Genomic DNA, 23,086 nt, shown 5'->3' with positions numbered 1-23,086 from the left:
ATTTTTATCTTACATTTAGAAACCCTTTATGATGACTTATCATTAGCATGTAGTTGCCTTAAATTCTCTTTCTCCCTGCCTTTCTACTCTTTCCATCACTACTTGCTTTTCTTTTACAGTGGCCAGAGAATTCATTGTTCATCTTATTTCCGTTCTCTGAGATTTTCTGGTTCAGTTAAAGAAGGACTTAAATATCCCTAAAACAGCAAGGATTCAAAGAAAAGTAGAGCAACACAAGGCTGGCCATAAAGTTTTCTGGGTTTGTTTGTTTGGTTTTATTTAGATCCTAATAAGATTATTAATTTTCTTTTTAAGTAAGTATTCTTTGATTACTGTAACTCCTCTGTTTGCTGACATTTTTACTGAACTTGGCCTCATTTTGCTATTAATACCTCTTTACAAACCCTCTTAGTTGGGATATTTCTTTTAACAACTTCCAAAATAGCTTTTATCTGTTTTAGAGGTGACATTTTGAACAAAGTTTTGTTATAACTGAGGAAATCTACTGAAGGAGACCCTCAACATGAGTGATACTGTTGTGGCAAATTTGTGTAGAGTTTCCTATGAGCAAAGAAATAATGAATTCCCAAAATATTAATGGGACAAATTCAAAGGAGAAGAATTAGGTAGAATAAGCTTTGTTTTACAGGTTTTTTCTTACCCTTTATTTGCATGTATAAAATATAGCATACATGCTTAAACATACATATAGTATGTATTAGGGTTCTCTAGAGGGACAGAATGAATAGGATAGGTGTATATATGAAGGAGAGTTTACTAAGGAGTATTGACTCACATGATCACAAGATGAAGTCCCACAATAAGGCGTCTGCAAGCTGAGGAGCAAGGCAGCCAGTCGGAGTCCCAAAACCTCACAAGTAGGAAGGCCAACAGTGCAGCCTTCAATCTGTGGCCTAAGGCCCAAGAGCCCCTGACAAACCACTGGTGTAAGCCTACGAGTCCAGAAGCTGAAGAACTTGAGTCTAATATTCGAGGGCAGGAAGCATCCAACACAGGAGAAAGATGAAGGCTGGAAGACTTAGCAAGTTAGCTCCTTCCACCTCCATCTGTTTTTTCTAGTTGTGCTGGCAGCCAATTGGATCGTGGCCACCCACATTGTGGGTGTGTCTTTCTGAGGGTGGGTCTTCCCCTCCCACTCCACTGACTCAAATGTTAATCTCTTCTGGCAACACCCAGAAACACCCGAATACACCCAGAATCAGTACTTTGTATCTTTCAATCCAATCAAGTTGACACTTAATATTAACCAGCACAGAGTATATATGTGCATTGTAACATGTTTATTATAAACACTCATGTAATCATCACAGAGGTCAAGAGATAGGACATTGCTAGCACTTGAGGTTGCCAGTGTGCCCTTCTCCAATCAACCTTCTTCTTTCCCCTTAAAGGCTATCAGTTTCATGTTTATTAGGATAATTATCTCCTTGCTTTTTTGTAGTTTTATCAGTTACTGATGCATCCCTGAGCAATATAGCTTAATTTTGCCTGCTTATGAACTTTCTTATGAATAGAATAATACTATATGTATTTTTTTTGTCCTGCTTTGTTCACTTCACATTATATATATGAGATTCATCCATGTTTCTACTTGTAGATCTAATTATTTATTACTATGTAGTATTTCGTTGTGAGTCTATGACAGTTTATGCATTCTATTAATACTATATTTCCAGTTTGGGGTTCTGAATGTGCTGTTTGAACATTACTGTGCATATATATCATAATGTACATTTTTTTTTTGAGACAGAGTCTACCGTTAACATACTTGAAACATACTTTTCCCCTAACAGCTGACACATATTTCTTCAGTGTTTCTTAGGCCTTTTCTTTCTCCTCCTTTTCCCCTTTTTTTTCCTTGTCTTGTCCACTTGTAAAAGGTGTGAAGAATGATTGGGGAGATGGACTGACAGGTCAACCAAAGGGAAGCTGACTAGCCTAGATAGGGGAATTTGAACTAAAGTGGGCAAAATTCTGATATCAAAACTTGGGCATTAGCAACCTGTCATTCCATGTGTATGCCAAATGCAGCATAGGAGGGGATTTTTTTTTTTAACGTGTTGCCATTGTTACCAAAACACAAGGGATTGGTCTAGGCCCTGTTGCATACCACACAGAAAGCCAGTGACTAAGACAACGAGTATTGCAAGGGAAGAAGGCTTTATTCAGGTGCTGCAGCTGAGGAGATGGGAGATAAGTCTCAAATCCATCTCACTAACCCACTAAAATTAGGGATTTATACAGCAGGGAAGAAATGTAACTACATGTAGAAAGACAGGACTTCTAGGGTGTAAGGAACCAATCATGACAAACGAGGGGTCTGGTGTCTCATTGTCCAGATGCAATGATCTGGTAAGTTTCAGTTCCTTTATACTATCTGGGAGGCCTGAAGGTCAGTTTCCTGAGAAAGGAACTCAGAGAAGACAAATAAAAGTTTCAGGCTTTAAGAACAGGAGAGTCAATCTCTGTAATTATCCCCAAACCGTAAACATTAGTTCTGTGGGGAAGTTGGGCCAGTTTCACCATCAGGACCACAAAGTGGACCTGATTGGGTTTTGGCTCTCCCTGTTTTTTTTTTGCTTTTTGCCAGACCTGTTATGTCCCAAATCAAAGCACCTATTTTTATAATGCATTGTTAATTAAATATAGGTATTCGTTAGGTTAAGTGACAGTAATGATAAGAGTGTACGTTTGCATTTTAAAATGAGATTGATAGAGTGCTTTCATTTATTAATACAAAAGGCATTAGAAGTAAACTAATCCAGTCTCCTTTACTTTATTGAGGAGGAAACTGAGCCCTGAGTAGTTAAATGCCATCTTCAAGTTGCATAGCTAAAAAGTAGTAGAGCCACTACCAGGCTGACATGGTTAATCAAATGAAAATCTTGTTAAAATATGGCAGATTTTTAGGGGATAACTCGATACTCAACATCTGTTAAGCAATTTAATGAAACAGTCATATATTTGTATACGATTTATGAGGGTATATTTATTTCCCACTGTTGCCATAACAAATCACCACAAGCATAATAACTTAAAACAACAACAGAAATTTATTATCACAGTTCTGGAGGCACATGTTCAAAATCACATTATCAGTGGGGTTGGTTTATTAGGCTCTGAGGCAGAATTCATTCCATGCCTGTTTTCTAGATTCTGTTGGTGACCAGGAGTCCTTGACTTTCTTTGCCTTGTTGATGCATCACTTCAATCTCTTACCCTTCATACCTCCTTCTCCTCTGTGTTTATCCTTTTTTGTGTTTCATTCATTGTTAAATTTAGGGCCCACCCTAGATCCAGGATGATCATCTCAGTATCCTTTAATTCAATCATGTTTGCAAAACCCTATTTTCAAATAAAGCAGCACTTATAGTTACCAGGGGTTAGCAGATAGACTTATCTTTTTGAGGACACTTTTTTTTTGTTTTGTTTTGTTTTGTTTTGTTTTTGAGAGGGAGCCTCGCTCTGTCACCCAGGCTGGAGTGCATTGGCGTGATCTCGGCTCACTGCAACCTCAGCCTCCCAAGTTCAAGTGAACTTGGCCTCAGCCTCCAGAGTAGCTGGGATTACAGGTGCACATCACCATGCCCAGCTAATTTTTGTATTTTTAGTAGAGATGTGATTTCGCCATGTTGACCAGGCTGGTCTCAAACTGACCTCAAGTGATCCGCCCACCTCGGCCACCTGAAGTGCTAGGATTACAGGCGGGAGCCACTGTGCCCAGCCTGAGGGCACTTTTTAACCTGCTAAAGATAATATGGGATTCTTGCTGTTCAGACAGAGTTTCGCTCCTGTCACCCAGACTGGAGTGCAATGGCGTGATCTTGGCTCACTACAACCTCCGCCTCCCAGGCTCAAGAGATTTTCCTACCTCAGTCTCCCAAGTGGCTGGGACTACAGGCACACGCCACTGCACCCGGCTAATTGTTTTTTGTTTGTTTGTTTGTTTTGTAGAGATGTGGTTTTGCCAGGTTACCCAGGCTGGTCTGGAACGCCTGGCTCAAGTAGTCTGCCCACTTTGGCCTCCCAAAGTGCTGGGATTACAGGCATAAGCCACTGCACCCGACCATGGCATTCTTGTGCAATATATAAATATATAGAGGTGCAAAATAAACTGTATGCTAATGTAGTGCATGGTATCCCCTTTCATAAGAACCCTCACTAGACAACCAAGGAAGCCAAAGACTGAAAACTACAAAACATTGCAGAAAGAAATGAAAGATACAAATAAATAGAAAGAAAGCCTGTGTTCATGGATTGAAAGATTTCGTAGTATTAAAGTGTCTATGCTACCCAAAGCTCTACAGAGTCAATGAAGTCCTTATCAATCTCTGTGGCACTTTTACAGAAACAGAAAAACCATCCTAAAATTCAAATGGAATCTCAAAGGACCCCAAATGACCAAAACAATCTTGAGAAAGCTGAAGGTCGCACACTTCTTTATTTCAAATCGTATTACAATGCTATACAGTAATCAAAACAGTATGGTACTGGCATAAAGATAAATATGTAGACCAATGGAACAGAGTGGAAAACTTAGGAAAAATACCTTCACATAGCCATCAAATGATCTTTGACAAAGGTTCCAAGACTACACAATGGGGAAAAGGATAGTCTCTTCAATAAATGATGTTGAATAAACTGAGTATCATGCAGAATGATAAAATTGGACCTTGCACAAATGAGCTCAAAATGGGACCTAAACCTAAGACCTGAAACTATAAAACTCCTAAAAGAAAAGATCTGGAAAAAGCTGTATGACACTAGATTTGGCAGTTATTTCTTAGTTTTGATAACAAAAGTACAAGCAATAAAAGCAAAAATAGACAAATGAGACTAAATCAAACTTTAAAACAAGTACATGGCAAGGAAAGTCAACAGAGTCAAAAGGCAACCCACAGAATGGGGGAGAATATTTGCAAGCCATATACCTAACAAGGGGTTAATATCCAGAATGTATACAAAAAACTTCTACAACTCAACCACAACAAAATAAATGATCCCATTTAAAAATGATTCAAAAAGACTTAAATAAACATTTCTCCAAAGAAGGTATATGAATGGCCAACAGGCATATGAAAAGATGTTCGACATCACTAATCATTAAAGAAATACAAATCAAAACCACATGAGAGGTTACCTCACATGTTAGGATTGCCACTACCAAAAAAGCAGAAAATAACAAATGCTGACCCAGGAAGTAGAGAAATTGGAACTCTTCTGTACTGTTGGTCAGTATGTAGCAATGGTGCAGCTGCTATGAAAAACATTCCAAAGGTTCCTCAGAAAATTAAAAATAGAATTACCTAATTGCTCTGGCTAGACTTCCAGTATTATTTTGAATATAAGTGGTAAAAATGGACGTCCTTGTTCCTAATCTTAAAAGAGAGACCACCATCTTTTCACCATTAAGAATGATGTTACTTGTGGGCTTGTCACAGGTGGCCTTTATTGTGATGCAGAATATTTTGTCTATACCTAATTTGTTGAGTTTTTATCAAGAAATAATGTTGTCTTTAGTCAAATTCTTTTTCTGCATCTGTTGAGATGATGTGGTTTTTGTCTTTCATTCTGTTAATAAAGTGAACCACATATATTTATTTGCGTATGTTGAACATCGTTGCATACCAGGGATAAGTCCCACTTGATCATGGTGAATAATCTTTTTAATGTACTCTTGATTACAGTTTGCTAGTATTTTGCCAACATAGTACTTGAAGTCCTAGCCAGAGCAATTAGATATGAAAAAGAATTAAAAGACATCCAAATAGGAAAGGAAGAAGTTAAATTATCTGTTTCCTGATGCATGATCTTATATACCGAAAAGCTAAAGACTCCACCAAAAAACTGTTAGAACTGATTAATGAATTCAGTAAAGTTGCATGATACAAATCAACATTCAAAAATCGGTAACCTTTCTAATATACTAACAATGAACTATCTGAAAAAGAAATTAAGGTAATATGATTTACAAAAGCATCAAAATATCTTAGGAATAAATTTAACTGAGGAGGTAAAAGATCTGTACACAGAAATGATAAAACATTGATGAAAGACATTGAACTTGGCACAAATAATTGGAAACATATCCTGTGTTCATGGATTGGGTGAATTAATATTGTTAAAATGTTCTTACTCCTCAAAGCAATCCACAGATTCAATGCAGTGCCTACCTATCAAAACTCCAATGTCATTCTTTACAGAAATAGAAAAATCAATTTAAAAATTTATATGAAATCATAAAACACCCCAGATAGCCAAAGCAATTTTGAGCACAAAAGAACAAACCCGTAGGCATCACACTACCTGATTTCAAAATATATTGCAAAGCTGTGGTATTCAAGACAGCATGGTACTAACACAAAAAGAAATACCTCAACCAATAGAATAGGATAGAGAGCCCAGAAATAAATTCGTGCATTTATGGTCAATCAATTTTTTACAAGGATGCCAAGAACATACAATGAAGAAAGTACAGTGTCTTCAATGAATGTTGTTGCAAAAAATGGTATAGACACATGCAGAAGAATGAAACTAAACCGTTATCTCACCCCATGTGCAGAATCAACTGAAATTGGATTAAAGACTTAAACCTAAGACCTTAAACTGTAAAATGGCTAGAAGAAAATAGAAAAGGCTTCACAACATTAATCTCCACAACAGTGAATTTTTTGGATCTGACCCTAAAAGTACAGGAAACAAAAGCAAAACTAGGCAAGTGGAATTGTATTAAACTAAAGAGCTGCACAGCAAAGAAAATAACAGAGTGAAGATGCAACCTACAGATAGGAAGAAAATATTTGCAAATCATACATCTTGATAAGGGGCTAATATCAACAATATGTAAGGAACTCAATAACAAGAAAACAGGTATATTTAAAAATGGGCAAAGAACCTGAGTAGACATTTCTTGAAAGAAAACATGCTTTATTCCACTACCACTTTAATTTTACCTCTGAGAAGACCTTGGACAAAGAATCATTCCCTGGTGGCTTTGATCTGTTTTCTCTAACAACTCTTGACAAATTACTGGAAAGGGGTGTAATAGCAAAGGTCTACCAACACATCAGGGTCTGTGGATTAAGAGCCTTTAGTTAAGAAAAAAATGGCTCACTGTAGTCAAACTAAAGAATGAATTTAGATCTGTGTATGATACTCTTTTTACCAAAGAATTGAAAATAAACTTTTGTTTTTCAGTATATAATTTGTATTTTTTTCTCAGCCATTGTCTCACATCCTGCGAATCTAGAAAATTTAGGATTAAAGGTAAACTAGTTTAAAAAGTGGTTATTGGCCGGGCGCAGTGGCTCATGCCTGTAATCCCAGCACTTTGGGAGGCCGAGGTGGGTGGATCACCTGAGGTTAGGAGTTTGAGACCAGCCTGGCCAACATTGTGAAACCCTGTCTCTACTAAAAATACAAAAATTAGCCATGTGTGGTGGAGGGCGCCTGTAATCCCAGCTACTTGGGAGGCTGAGGCAGGAGAATCTTTTGAACCTGGGAGGTGGAGGCTACAGTGAGCTGACATCATACTACTGCACTCTAGCCTGGGTGACAAAGCAAGACTGTCTCAAAAAAAAGAAAAAAAAAAGGAGGGTTTGCTGCTTAGGTTTTGTTTTTTAATTTAATAATCCATTGATTACTGAAAAACATGTTTTAAATGTTTAAAGTATAAATAATACTCTAGCCTTTAGTAGGTATAAATGTATCAGCTTTTATAGTTATAAAAATAGTATCTTACTTCATCTGATTTATTTGGAGGAATAGAAAACACTAAGGATTATGGATAACAGAAGAGGGCAAAGACTAAAGTAGATGTATAACAATATTTTTAATATCTCTTGTTGACCTGGCTAAAATGAAGATACTTTTTAAAATCCATCCTTTTTTGCTTTTAAGAAAACATTTAAAATTAAATTCAAGTGCTGATTTAGTGTAAAATTCTATACTTTTATTATTGAAAAAGCAAATCCAGAATAGACTAACCTTTTGTATGTTCTCAAAATAAAATAATATGACTCCTACTTTCTGTGATGGCTATATAATATTTTTTACAATAAAGCCACAACAGTCTTCTTTCCCCCTCCATAAAAAGCATGATTATGAGTTATGATAAAAGCTTCAGTGACCTGGAGGGAAGGATGGGGAAAGGGGAGACTTTTCACTTACAAAGGCTGAAAATTGGTATATTTTTGTTTTTTTGCTTCCAGATTTTGTACTTCAGCTGCTGATATGAAAATTAGATTATTTACTTCAGATCTTCAAGATAAAAATGAATATAAGGTATGTTGACAACTGTCTACATCTTTAGAGTTTATTTTAAAACGTTTGTTTTTTGCTTTTTTAATTGCATTTATTCCAATTTAAAATGGCTTTTTATGGTCATCATTAAAGTATATAATTTAGGGTCTCATTTACTCTACTATAGGTTATAGTAGCTAGCTTGCTATATTACTAAGAACTAGGTTCTTAATAATGACTATAAATCTGATATCTCTTATTGAAATATTAGGAACAACAAATAAGAAAGAATTAGAAATTTACAGTTGGGTATAGTAGGAGTATGATAGACATGACCATTCATAGAGTAAGAGTTGAACTTCATGGGAACAAATGATCAGTACAGCATAGCACAGGCAGGATTCCAAAGTGGTTAAGAGCACAGACACAGAAGCCAGATTCCTTGCATTTAAACCCCAGTATTATTACTTAGTAATGGTGTGACCTTGGTTGAGTAACCTAATCTCTTTGTGCTAATATCCTTACCTGTAAAATGTGGGTAATCATAGCAGCTGCCTTATAGGATTACGAGCATTGACTGAGCAAATTCATATAAAACACTTAGAATAATGTTGGTACATAGTAAACGCCATATGTGTTTTCTGTTACTATAATAATAACCCTCAGATTGGGTTGAAATTGCATCATGTTTTCTTATAAGAATGGTATTGCCTTCTTGGCTTTCTAATAAGCCAAAATATGAATATTGTTATAAAACAAAGATAAATTATAAACTTTTCCAATCATTTAGAAAATAGTAAAAAAAAATATGCTGTAAGCTATTTATAATGGGCTTAATGTACTGTATGGATTGGTTAATTTAAGGCTGTACCAGAAATAACCAAGTATATAAATGGCACATAAAATTTTGACTTATCCAAAGTTAATATGCTAGTTATAATACACATTAAACATTTACTGTTAATTTAGTTTGTCTTGTAGACTGTGACAGAAGCTTTGGAGAATGATTTGGAGGACCTGGGTTTGTTAAAGTTGCTCGGGAATGTTTGACCCAAATCCTTTTTTTCTTTTTTAATGTTACATCTCTACATAGTGAGCAGTACTATATAGAACTGCTTTAATAACCTCAGAACTGAGATCAAATTTAAGTTTTTGGAAAGAAGGAAAGGTAGAAAGAATGATAACCATTAAAGTAATTATCTGACAGGCCTATTTAGCATTTCAACTATGAAGATTTAGACAGATTGAGCCTTACCTGCTCACACAGTCCTCCACTGTGCAACTTCTCATTTATTGCTTCTGTGTCGAGAAGATTTTTTGTGTTTGTGATGACTATGGGCTTATAACAACCAGCTGTCTTCGCTGCTGGCAGTCACATTGAGCGTGTAAATGAAGTCATTAGATGGGGAAGTCCATCCTGTGTATGTTTGTTAAGTAGTAGTGAGTATGCAGAACAAGAGATATAAGGTAAAAAGCCTAGAAGTACTCTACCTCAGTACCCTAAAAAGTTCCTAAAAGTACCCTAAAAAAGTACCCTTCAGTACCCTAAAAAGTACCCCTAAAAAGTTTCCTAGCTCTAATTTTTATTTAGGCTTTATATAATAAGTGAGAAAGAAGGTGATATGAGGACAGGTACAATAAAAATGCGTGTGTGTTTTTGTAAGAAATGCATACTAGAAAAGAAAGACTAAGCTAATAGTGTGTTGAATGATCAATTTCTTTCCAAGATAAACCTTCCAGAAAAGTGGGTGTATAAATCATGCTTTAAAAATAGCAGATTGCTTAAGAAATATTTATAGAAAAACATGCAGTGAAAGCTTTTAAGGCAGTGAAGCAAAAATATTATGTAGGAATATTGTAGGTTATTTTTCTGTTTTCTTACTAAGCTTTCTCTTTCTGTTAGGTTTTAGAGGGCCATACAGATTTCATTAATGGTTTGGTGTTTGATCCCAAAGAAGGCCAAGAAATTGCAAGTGTGAGTGACGATCACACCTGTAGGTATGTTGCTTATGTTATAACCACATTTTTAAATTGTCATTTTAATGAGAATTACATTTTTAAAATGAGAAAACAATGTGACTTTTATATAAATTCTATAGTGTTGTAAAAGAAGCATACCTTATTTGAACTGTTGGTATGGCACACACATGAGTTTCAAAACCAGTGAGATGAGTCCTCATCGCCATTAATGAAAACTTCCCTTGCCTCCCATGTGTGTCTTTTATCTCTTATTTCAGATTTTCACATTTATGAATTCCAAATCTATATTGGGCTGGGCACAGTGCCACACGCCTATAATCCCAGCTCTTTAGGAGGCCAAGGTGGGCGGATCACCTGAGGTCAGGAGTTAACGACCAGCCTGACCAACATGGCGAAACTCCATTTCTACTAAACATACCAAAATCAGCCATGCATGGTAGTGCACACTTGTAATCCCAGCTACTCGGGGGGCTGAGACAAGAGAATCGCTTGGACCCGGGAGGCTGAGGTTGCAGTGAGCCAAGATTGTGCCACTGCACTCCAGCCTGGGTGACACAGCGATACACCATCTCAAAAAAAAAAAGCACACACACACAAACATACATTGGATCAAATTCTTCAGTATTGGACAAGATGAGTAGGAGTAAAATGCAGTTGTCAAGTTACTTCACAGATGTTGTATAAGTTAGTGTGTAATAATGAACTATGACTCTCATCTGCTACATAAGACTGATGGAAAATTTAGTGTTTTGATAAAATCAGTAGTTTCTACGTAAGTTTTTTTTTAGATACAATACATTTAACTATTATGTTCTTCTACCTCACCCTCTAATTTAGAACAGATGAGGTAGCTATAACATTTTAATAGTGCCTAAAGCTGGAGAATTTTACAAGTAAAGAACAAGATGAAAAGGAAGAATAGCAGGTGGAAATAAGCTGAGAAGTCAGGAGTGGAATGAGTGCATCAGTCATTGGAAGGGTGTCAGTTGCTTCATTTGCTTTAACAATACTGAGGAAGAGAAAAACTGCTGCTCTGCTGTTTTGCATAATGTTTCATAAAACTCTGCCAAAATCCTTAGTATTTATTAGTACTTATGTACATATAAAACTATTAAATATGTATGAGTTCACATTAGAAGTAAAGCTGCTAGCTACTTTTTAAATTTTTAATCTTCTTAATATAGCTCATCTTTTTAAAGTGATAGAGTCATAGGCCATTATTCTTTATGTACTGTCTGTTAAAATTTTCATGTCAGAGATATGAAAGATTTACATGACATTAAGATTCTAGAGCCCCAGGTACTACAAAATCAAGTTTGTATAGTGACTTGAAGAGTAAATGGAATTGTTTTAAGGTAAAAATTCAATCACTGGAAATAAATAATGACTGTCCTAATCACAAGCATTTGGAATAATGAAATCTGCAAAGGGGGAAAATGAGTGTCTCTGCAAGCCAAGGAATCGCCTCTGAATAGTGAACAAAAGCCAGAGAGACCTAAGATCACACTCAGTATCTATGTTTTTGTTTGTTTGTTTTCTTATGACTCAGTTTTTTTTGTACACTAGCAAAATTATTTAAAAATTTAGGGGACTGACATAGGGTTGATAACTTTTTATTTTGTCAAATATAAGACTCTTACGTTTACTGCCTTCTACCATTATCATTTTATAAAAGAAAGGACATTATTACTCTAAAAAGTAGGAAAGGCATAACTAAAGAGTAAGTCTTTTCATTTAAATAAATCTAATTTTTTAAAACCTCACTACGTTGCTCCTAAGTTTCTCATTTTGCCAGACTGTGGTTGTTGATATTAGTGTTCAACAAATATTTGCTTTCCTTTCACCCTCCCATGAAAGGAGATTTTCCCACCTGATTGGCCCTTCCTTTGTGAATTGTTTAGGCCAATGTAGCATTAACAGGTGTGACACAGCAGAAGCTTCAAATGTTTTGCCTGGCTTGACTTGACCTCCTGTGCTCTGTCATTTGCTATAAGATGAGCATGTCCTAGATAGCTACCAATCACAGAATGAGAAACACATGGAGCAGATATGGACCCATATGGCATTATGGAAACAGAGCTTCCCATAGACCCATGTGCAAGAAATTTATGCTTATTTTTGTAAACCACTGAGATTTTCGGGTTGATGCACATCAAAGTATTTTTAGATTTTACAGCTTAGTTCACCAACCAAAAATAAACAACTCTGATTGGTTATTAAAGCCAAACCTCTTAGGCCAAAACCTAAGCAATATAGGTAAGATTTTTTAAAAAAACAGAACACATATAAAAACAAATTTAAAATGAGAAAGAGTAGATAGTATCATACACTCTCATAGCAGGAAAAGAAGGAATTCTGAGAGGACATGTGATAATGATAAGATTCTTATAATATCACTTATATATTCTTACATTATCACATATGTGACAAAAGAGACTATCATATGAGCAGTTCTACAACATGTATTCTGTACTGTAAAGAGCAGACTCAGTGCTTAAAAAATTTTTAAATAACCTTAATATTTTGATCTGTGCATATTTTCTGATGTTTGACTTTGACATTTCAAAGAAAGACACGATATTATAATCAGCTAGCAGAATTTTGCCCTAGGAACACTATTTTAAAACAATCTGTCACCTGAATAGGTTCATGAAATGTATGTGTTGTATTGAAAATTGCCAAATTATGAATCAAATAGAATAAAGAGTCATACGGTGAACCAAAGTACCTCTGATAATATAAAATGTTATTATGGAAGATGATAGATTACATTTTATCTAAGATTCCATCTAGTTTTACTATTCTGTGATCTATGCAAGTTTATAAGAAAATTGAGTTCTCATTAAAGTCGGTCTTTATCAGTTCCAACACTGCCTTTCTAACAAACGTTTTATAATGCCTACCACACCTTTTTAAATGAAACTCACCGAAAATGTAGCCTTCCAAATATGTAAGTACAGAAAATTGTTATAGTCCCTTAATTTTATTATATGTTTCTATAAAAGGAAAACCAATAGAATAATAATGCATTGTGTATAAGCTCAGATACAACTACATATGAAGACATAGTGGGGTAGCTTTTGTTATTCTTTACAACGAATAAGACTGGATATCAGAAAAATTAGATAACACGAAAATGTAAGGCAGAGGCAAGGCAGTCAACTTGCACAGTTGCAAGGATTTATGAGTTGTGTAGAGTATAATGTAAATAGTGCCATCTGGAGTTCTGCAGTGTCATAGCCCTGAGCAGATCTACAGTTGTAGGATAAAAGCTCATGTTAGTAGTAATAGAATGAAATTAAATCTCATAAGAGAAATAGGGAAATACAGGTAATCAAAATAGGAATAACATAGCAAGATAAATCATAGGATGTCAAGTTTGAAAAATAAGGAAAGACAATATTCTTGCAAATCAGCTAGTTTTTATATGTACAGTATCAAAGTAATTCACTGTTATGCCATGGAATGAAATAATTAATGAAGATTGCAGAAAATATCTCTTTTGAAATGTCCCTACTTTTTGGGATTTCTAGAGTTCACTCAGTCATTCAAAAGGCATATAAAATGACTAGCATCACTGGCTCTCATGTGCTAAATGTCTGTGGCACCCCAATAATCAGGACAACCAAAAATAGCCCCTTAGGTATTGGACCAACCCCTTGTTGAGGCTCATTGGTTTAGATAATAATATGTGACCAGGCACTATCCTGAGCATTTTTTATGAATTCACTCATTTAATCCTCAAACACCTTATAGGATAGGTTCTTGTAGTATTCCCCTTTTATAGCAGTCTGTCTCTTAAGTACTGAAGTATACTGTTTCTACTTTAAGATTCTCTAAGAGATTTTAGTCTTTTGGGGTTATTGAAAAAGCAAATGTTCCTATTACCTGTCCATTCTGATCAAAATCAAGCATTAGTTATAGCTTCGTAAAATTGATAGAATTGTATTTAGAGTCATGTCTATAGAAGTGTTACCATCTTCTGCTGGTAAAGAACTTATCGTTTTTAAAGATACCTTTGACATCACACTCTAGTACCAATCCTTGAAATGAAGATGTTAGGTTCCTTCTTCATACCACATTAGCCCAGTTATTCAGATAAAGAAGAGGAGAAAATGCAAGCTGCCACAGAGAGCTGCATGGTATCAGTGATGCCTAAGTAACAGAGGGTTTGACTGCTGCTGAGAAACAGACTTTTCTGGAGGGTAGGGAAAGCTATTCTGGAGTAGGTTACTTTAGACTTTCACTAATAAGGTATTTTGTGGATTCGGCCAGGCTTTGCTGCTGTAGAGGACATCACACAGCTTAGAAGAATATTCTGCTGGTAGTAATAGAAGAGCTTAGAAAAATGCTCTTCTGGTAGTAAAAGAATGCTTTTCTGTATGAAAAGTATGAAAAGTATATATATACTTACTATTTCTGTATGAAAATATATATATATTTTCATTTTTCTTACAGAAAAAGTAAGTATATATATACTTTTCATACAGAAAAAGTAAGTATATATATACTTTTCTTACAGGAAGTATATATATACACACACACTTACAGAAAAGTATATATCTTGATGAAGAAATATGTATCTTTATGAAAAAGGTGCCATTACTGAAACAGCAAGCATCTGAGAGATGTGTTTAATAAAAGAAATTCCCAAGTAAAGCATGGAGTTTCTAGTCATTCAGCCTCATATTCTACACCATTTTCTTTATGATCCCTCATCATGTCTACCATATGCAGATGCACTCACGTGCATATACATGTATATATAAAAATGTATATGTACACATATATACACACGTTGATACAAATACTGATGCTTTATGTGTGTGTTTGTATGTGCATATGCACAGAAAAATATAAATACTTATGTTCATAGTTATGACCTAGTGTCATTGAAAGAAGGCTAAAATTATTATGGTATTTGAAAGGTAAAGAAGCGCATATTCATTTAGAAAAAATTATTATCTCTTCCTGCGAAAGAATGTAAAAGTGTCATTTAAGTATTTAATGGGTTAAGCTTATTATTTTTTAAAACTCACTAATACAGAACATCTCATTCCCAGTCATTGCCAAATAACAGATGTTCTTGTATATTAGAAACAGTACCATTCTGTAAGAACAAGTCAGATCAACAAGTATTTATTAAACATATTTAGTATACCCAATATTTAGTACTTCGGGTGATACAAAAGAAATACAAGACCTAGCACTCACTGTAACTACAAAGGATATCAATAGTAAATCCCATCCCTCCTCCTCATCCCTCAATAATCTTTTAAAATATTAGATAAAAGTTTATGGTGAAAGAAAACTGATTTCTAGTAACCAGGGAATTTTTAGTTTAATAAAATATAGGTGTGCATATAATGTTCCATTCACTTTCTCTAAGCCATGGAATATTTGTAGTTGTCATGTTCTAACTGGGATCACTTTTTAAAAGAATGAGAGAAGGGTGGCATATAAAAAATAAAGAATAAGATATAGGAATGTAACCAAATCACTGTATAAAGGAATACTAAATTACCTAAGCTACTGACTAAGCCAGTAAAATAGTTGTTTGAAAAATGTTACAAGAGGAAAAAGGATTTTTATCAAATTTGTTCTGTGTACCACATGCAAGCTATGTGTTTTTCATATTACCTCTGTTTATGTACATTTGCAAGTCTTTAAGATCCATAATTAAGGTGAAGTGTTCTTCCTCCACCCCCACCCCAACTGAGATCACAAAATATGCAATGTACTTAATAATAGTCCTTGTGGGAAACAGAAAAAAGGAAACTGAGAGCCTTCTGAAGGCAGGCCAATGAAGCATTCTTTGGAAAGTAATCCACATCTAGGAGTGCATAAACCATGCCCGGGTACAAAGTATAATCAGAATAATTTACATGATTTATTATAGTGTTATAGTTAAAATTCAGGAAAAGTTCCCTGCTTGTCTTCTAAAACTCACTCTAATTTTCTGTAACATTTTGAATCAAGATCAGTTATTGCATAGTTCTAACAAAAGCCTTGAGAAAGGGATAAAATGGACACTTTGTGTTGAGCGTGGTAATACTTTAGCTCCAGTGATAGAACATAGAGATTGTCTTTAAAAGAGCTCTCCAAAAATTATACTAAAACCTGTTTATCACTTTTGCAGACATTTTTAAATTCAATGCAATGAAATAGTGTGTTAATGAAAGACTGTAATAGAGTAGGAGTCAGTAAAGTGCTGAAAAAGTTTTCTAAAACTTGACATGATCATTTACTGGTAAAAATCACTCTCTAGTAGCCAATACTTTGTTCTTTTTTGTATGCCCTTGTAGATGAAATACAAAACAAGTACTTAATAAAATATACCACCAAATCAGTGACTATAGTAATTTAAGCTTGCTTTAGGTGGCCCTCATGTGGTTACAGTAAGTGGATTGTAAAATGGGAATCATATCCATAAACAGTTTCCAGATTTTGAAAGACCGTTGATATGAATGATAAAGGAGTACTTTCTCTTATTGATAGCTTTAGTATTCAGCATATAGTCAAATTTTAAGTTGTAAAGTTTATCAAAATTTTTCTTGGATAAAATGAAATGCTAATATTTCCTGGGTAGTGTTACTGTTGCTTGTGTTAAGGCTTATGTTAGTTAAAGAAAAAGCCCTTCTACTCTGAATTCCTTAAAGATGAAATCATTACACATGGTCTGTTTGAAAACTAACATATGGTATTTCTTTGCAGTTGAGAGTTTAATTTTTGAAGTTTATTTTTAAATGTGACAAAATTTCTCAATTTCCATCCTTCAAAAATTTATCTGTCTGTATAAGTTAAATGAGATGTTAACAATTGTCCTCTGAGACAGCCTCAGTTTCTCACCTCTGTGATAATAAATTGTAGTTTCTGCTCAATTTGTTTACAATTACAAGAAATCAAAATGAAGGAACAGCATATAAATTGATAAGATTTTTACCCTCCCCAAAGCTTTGTGAAGATGTATAATAGATTAAATTTTGTGTGGTGTAGTTTATTAGTGTTCTGTATGAAACAGGGCACCTTCTTCCTTCTCTCTCCACCCTCAAAGTACATGCAGCCTTTGTTATCAACTCTGATTTTGCCTTACTATTTTCAGTTATTGAGGGGTAAGATAATAAGCATGTACAATTATCTCATTTTCGCCCTCTTAAATCTTGCTCTGAAGTCAGTAAAACTTCTAATAATAATATTTTATCATTAGTACTGCTAGTACATTAAAACTACTGCTACAGCTACTACTTGCTCAGTAGTCTCAATTTTTTTAAAAAAAGAATTAATCTAATCTTATTTTCTAAATATATTTGGACACACATACTGAAAGTATCCTTTACAAAATTCTTCCAACTATCCTGCTATTTTGTTGTCTCCACTTTTAAGGCTTTTGCCTAGCTGTCAAAGTTCTCCATAGTCTCAACCATAAACTGACAAAGTTTATTTACCAACTCTAACCTACCATACCCACCGAAAAGATTTGTCCATCTAATCTCTAGATGTGGGCTTTCAGTTACATGGTTCCCCACCTCTGAACTCCTTTTGCACTTAAAACCAGATATTTTAGCACTTTGCAAAACGTTTCACTTTTCTTTCTAATTGTGTACTCATTTACTAAGCAAACACACTATGGCTTACCCTACTTTGAATCATCTATAACCTGATTAACTTAGTAATTGATTGATTGGAACTAAGAGAAAATCCTAGTTTTGCTCAGTGAAAAATCTGTTTCTTGTCTAAGAATGTTGAGGGTCCCTTTCGTGTACCAGTGACATTGTAAAGTGCCTGCTAATCCTTATAACTACATCTCTGTATTACTATTCTTTCTTTCTCATTTAATTAATCAATACACAGATTCATGTGATCCAGTCATGTCTTTTAGAAAGATTATGGTTCATATTTTTTGCTTTACCAGTTAGGGCCAAATGGATACAGATGTGTCATTTAATGTCATCCATTCCTTCTTTTGTGTTGTCAAAAACCATTTGGTAGTAGAAATTCCCTTCTGCAATGAATTCCCTAGCAAACAATGAGCTGCCAAAAATGTTAAAAATGGAGAATGAACAATTAAACAGAGTATTACCCAGGAAATTTCCTTTTGAATCCTCAGACAGAACATCTTTCTTTACTAATGTCCATTTAAAAGACCTTTGAGAATATCTAGGATATCCCCAATATGCCAACACCCAATTTATGGGACCTTTTTATTAATTAAATGGGACAATAACATTTAAATACCATATGGTAGAGATACTTAATGTTCTGCTGAAAAGCACTCGGCCTGAAATGGAGCAATAATTATGCAATAAAATACTAAACGTAAAATAAGCATAATTCATAATCTTAGATCTGGATAGCTCTCTATCCCATCATTTTACAGCTAAATCTAAGAGTTCTATTTAGGACCACAATGTTAGGAGGGATGGGGATGTTTATTATAATTACAGTTCAAATTGGATGAAAACTGTCATTTTATTTCACTTGAGGAGTGATGCTTTATTTACCTAGTTCCCATTTGATTTGGTCTGTATTGGCATCTTAATATGTCAGCACATAACTTTGCCATAAAAGCTTTTCCTTTTAAATTTCCCTTGCAAACATTTAAATATGTGCATATGTATATTAATATAAATCCTAGGTTTTGTCTAAGGTAATTAAACCTGATAACATTTATTATGTACTTTTATCCTTTGATAAGTGGTCTGTCATCTTTTCATATGTTTGATTATGTGTATTATGAAGGCTGTGGGTTTTTTTTTGGTTTTTGGTTTTTTTTTGAGACAGTCGCACTCTGTTTCCTGGGCTAGAGTACAGTGGCGAAATCTCAGCTTACTGCAACCTCCGCCTCCCAGATTCAAGCAATTCTCCTGCCTCAGCCGCCCGAGTAGTTGGGATTACAGGTGCCTGCCAGCATGCCCAGCTAATTTTTGTATTTTTAGTAGAGACAGGGTTTCACCATATTGATCAGGCTGGTCTCGAACTCCTGACCTCAAGTGATCTGCCTGCCTCAGCCTCCCAAAGTGCTGGAATTACAGGTGTGAGCCACAGTGCCCGGCCGGCTGTGAGCTTTTAAAGCAGTTCTCTTTCTGTGATGCACTACTTTCCTGAAAAGTGTGCTTCTGTGGTTATAACTGACTTTGCAATAGTAATAATTTGGAAATATTAAAACCTGAATTTTCAGATTTTGAATTTTTTTCTTTTATAGTAGAAATCCTGTTGTCTGTCGTGGTCTAGACCAAAAGTTTCTTAGATAACAAAAAGTCAGTAAACTCAGGACATCATTTTAAAAGAATGCCTACGTGCCTTATTTTAATATACGACCCATGTGTATTAAAAACCATTCGCCAGTCATTAGGCCAGTGCTTTTTTTCTTAGGTTATGAGTCCATTGATTGCCTTGGGACCACTTTTTTGACATGAACCACAACCAAAATACAATGTCTTCAATGAAAATAACACTTAGAAAAGCAATCTTAATTCAGAATACATCTAGATTTTTATTTTTTTTATTTAATCTTTTAAAACTGTCACACATACCTAATTTGAGTGAGTTTTTTTTTTTCTCTTTTAGAAACTTACCTTTAGTTAGTTGGCACTGACTTGGTTTCATTGAAATAGCTTTCACATTCATATTTTGTCAGTTTATATAATATTATGTAATTACATTAATAAGCATGGGTTTACATCACATACAACCAGTGGTTTGCTAAGCAAAGAAGCTATATTCCCTCTTCGTACACATATAACAAATGCACGTGTGGGCATATTAAAAAATAGCGTTCTCATTCTTGTCACTTCTATAGAGGGAAAAAAAAATCTGTCAGAGTCAGTTCAGAGAGATTCTACTGTAGACTGTGTTTACCACATTTTAAAACTTAGGCACATTTGTCCATACATAGATACGTGAAAGTAAAATGCAAAAAAAAAGATGAGTTGAGAAATCTACCTTACAAAATAAGACCACCTGAAAAGCTGTACCTGTTGCCATTCATATAAATAATTGTTTAAGACTGTTTTTGTCAGAGAATGAGAGAAAGTTTTGACTTTTTCCACTGGTAATTAAATATGAGAGGGAAAAAGGAAATATGAGGTGCAGCCAACTTGTAAAGCTGTTTGATGATAACTACCTGCTAAAGTTGAATATATTTGTAAGCTGTGATCCAGCAATTCCATGCCTAGGTATGTACCCAGCAAGTGTGTGTGTGTGTGTATGCGATCGTATGTGGGTATCTATATTCATTAAAAGACATGTGCAAGAAGGCTTATAGCAGCAGTCTTGGTGATGACCAAAAATTGGAAACAACCTAAATATCTGTCAGGAGTAGAATGAATATATATGTTGTTGTGTACTGAATTAATTGAAGACTGTATAAGGCATTAAGAAAAGACAAATTACAACAACATGCAACAAATGGTGGTAAATCTCACAAAACCTAACGATGAGTAAAAGAAGTCAGACCAAGAAAACATGTAACATATGAAAATTGACATCATTTTTATGATGTTCAAAAATAGGCAAAAGTAAGCAATAACATTTGAAGTCAGAAGAGTGGGTACCTTTTGTGAGAGAGCAAAGAGGTATGACTGGAAAGGGAGCACAAGACAACTTTTGGAGCCTTGGAAATACTCTGTTTCTTGATTTAGGTGCCATTCTTTTTGAGTGTCTTCTCTTCGAATTGTACATTTAAGATTTGTGTACTTTTATTATATGTGGTATACTTCAAAAATTTTATCCAAAGAAGTGACTATCTCATGTAAGTAATATTAACTAGATAAGCTATATAGTAAAGACACAGAAAAATGAGCTGAACTCCACAAAAGGATTTGAGAAGGGCTTAATTAAGGAATCTATCAAAAAGGAAAATAAGACTTAACAACTTAAATTGTCCCATCTGTAGCTAATTTAGTTAGGATAACTAGATTCAGCCCCGTTTGTTGTATTTTACATACTTAGTACTTGGATTGTGTAACCACTAAGAATTATTGAATAAGCATATAATTATAAACCATGAATCATTTTATCCCAATCCCTTGAAAACTAATCTCATTTTTAAGTCAGGTTTTTGTTTGTTTGTTTTCTTAAATGTCAGGCTCTGTTCAGGATAAAATACTGGTTAAAAATTGGGACGGGCGCGATGGCTCACGCCTGTAATCCCAGCACTTTGGAAGGCTGAGGTGGATGGATCACGAGGTCAGGAGATCGAGACCATCCTGGCTAACATGGTGAAACTCCGTCTCTACTAAAAATACAAAAAAATTAGCCAGGTGTGGTGGCGGGCGCCTGTAGTCCCAGCTACTCGGGAGGCTGAGGCAGGAAAATGGCATGAACCCAGGAGGTGGAGCTTGCAGTGAGCCGAGATCAGGCCACTGCACTCCAGCCTGGGTGACAGAGCCAGACTCTGTCTCAAAAAAAAAAAAAAATTAGGTAAAAGTTTGGTTCATTGGACAGGAATACACTTCATTAACTGACCAGTTTTTATTTAATATTTTTATCCATATTTTCTACCTCTTTTGTTTCCTTCATTTGGAAGAAAAAATCATGGAAATATTTTGGAATGTATTTACTCAATTTATATAATAGCCAACAAAACAAATACATATTAGAATAAGATCAAAAGAATGGAGATTTTAAACCATCCTCTTATGTAACTTGCTGAATTTTCAAGACAAATTCCTACTATTTCAATAGTGGTAAAATATATGCTAGCGCAACACTTTATTTTGCAGAAGGCAATAGAGAAGAAATACTTAATCAGTTGCCATAATTAATCATCTAATTCGTCGTGGGGAGTGAAACACAGATGCATAAAGCCTTGCTAAATGTGATTTCTCTCTTCAATTAAATTGTAGTTGTTTCCCTTGTATAATAAATACAGATGAAAAGTATTGATTTGGCAAGAGAACAGTATGCTTCTAAATTGTTTAATCATTAAGATAATCATTTTGAAAAACATCTATGTTCATTTATATGTAACTATGATATTTTAATATTCAGAGACCCAATAATTTCTACAAGGAAGAAGAATATTTGAAGTAATGTGTTTTGGCACAGAATAGTAGCATTGTCCAATATATATTCTGCTTTCTGTGAAATAAATTTTTGCCTACACATTGAAAATAAATTCCTGAAATTGGCTAAATCTGTTTTGTTGGTCTCTAGTGAGATATGAACTATAAAACCTAGAAGAAAAATTCCAATGAATGAGTTCAGTTCTTTTTTTATTGTTGGTTTTTTGCTGTTGCTGCTGTTGTTGTGAGACAGGGTCCCTGTCACCCAGGCTGGAGTGCAGAGGTGCAAACGTGGCACACTGCAGCCTCCACCTCCTGTGCTCAAGCAATCCTCCCACGTCAGCCTGCCATTTCAGCCTCCCGAGTAATAGCTGGGGCTACAGGTGTGCACCACTGCGCCTGGCCAATTCTTGTATGTTTTGTAGAGGCGAAGTTTCACTGTATTTGCCAGGCTGGTCTTGAACTCCTGGGCTCAAGTGATCCTTCTGTCTCAGCCTCCCAAAGTGCTGGGATTACAGGCATGAGCCATGTCACTCAGTCAAGTTTAGTTCTTAAGGATCAGAATTTTATGTGCACTTTGCCAGCCTCTCACCGACTTCTGTCACCTGCTGTACTCTGTGCCACACTCTGTGCCAGTGCAAGGTAACAGTGGCTGAATATGGAGAATGAGCAGTGGGTGAGGGATAGCATTCTCACAACATAGTGCCATGACTGAGGTTTCTGAGTCTTGATCTCCCTCTGCGATGATAAAGCAATTGAAGTGGAGAGCCATGTTGGTGGGTAACCTGGTCCTTATTACTGTGGATTTGTTACTATTGAGGAAAGAGAGAACAGCAAGA

General features: G+C 35.1%; 1 protein-coding gene across 1 annotated transcript in view; it reads left to right on the top strand.

Moving 5' to 3' along the window:
• NUP37 (nucleoporin 37kDa) overlaps positions 1–23,086 on the top strand; it is a 45,511-nt gene that overhangs the window by 10,084 nt on the left and 12,341 nt on the right. Inside the window, exons 4-5 of the mRNA XM_011973206.1 lie at positions 8,232–8,304; positions 10,166–10,260. Of these exons, the coding sequence (XP_011828596.1) occupies positions 8,232–8,304; positions 10,166–10,260 (168 nt within the window). The remainder of the gene's footprint in view (positions 1–8,231; positions 8,305–10,165; positions 10,261–23,086) is intronic.

This window comes from Mandrillus leucophaeus, unplaced genomic scaffold, assembly GCF_000951045.1.
Source record: "Mandrillus leucophaeus isolate KB7577 unplaced genomic scaffold, Mleu.le_1.0 Scaffold1353, whole genome shotgun sequence".
In the NCBI taxonomy this organism is placed as follows: domain Eukaryota; kingdom Metazoa; phylum Chordata; class Mammalia; order Primates; family Cercopithecidae; genus Mandrillus; species Mandrillus leucophaeus.
The sequence above is the reverse complement of the archived record's forward strand: the minus strand, read 5'-3'. Positions and strand labels throughout refer to the sequence as shown.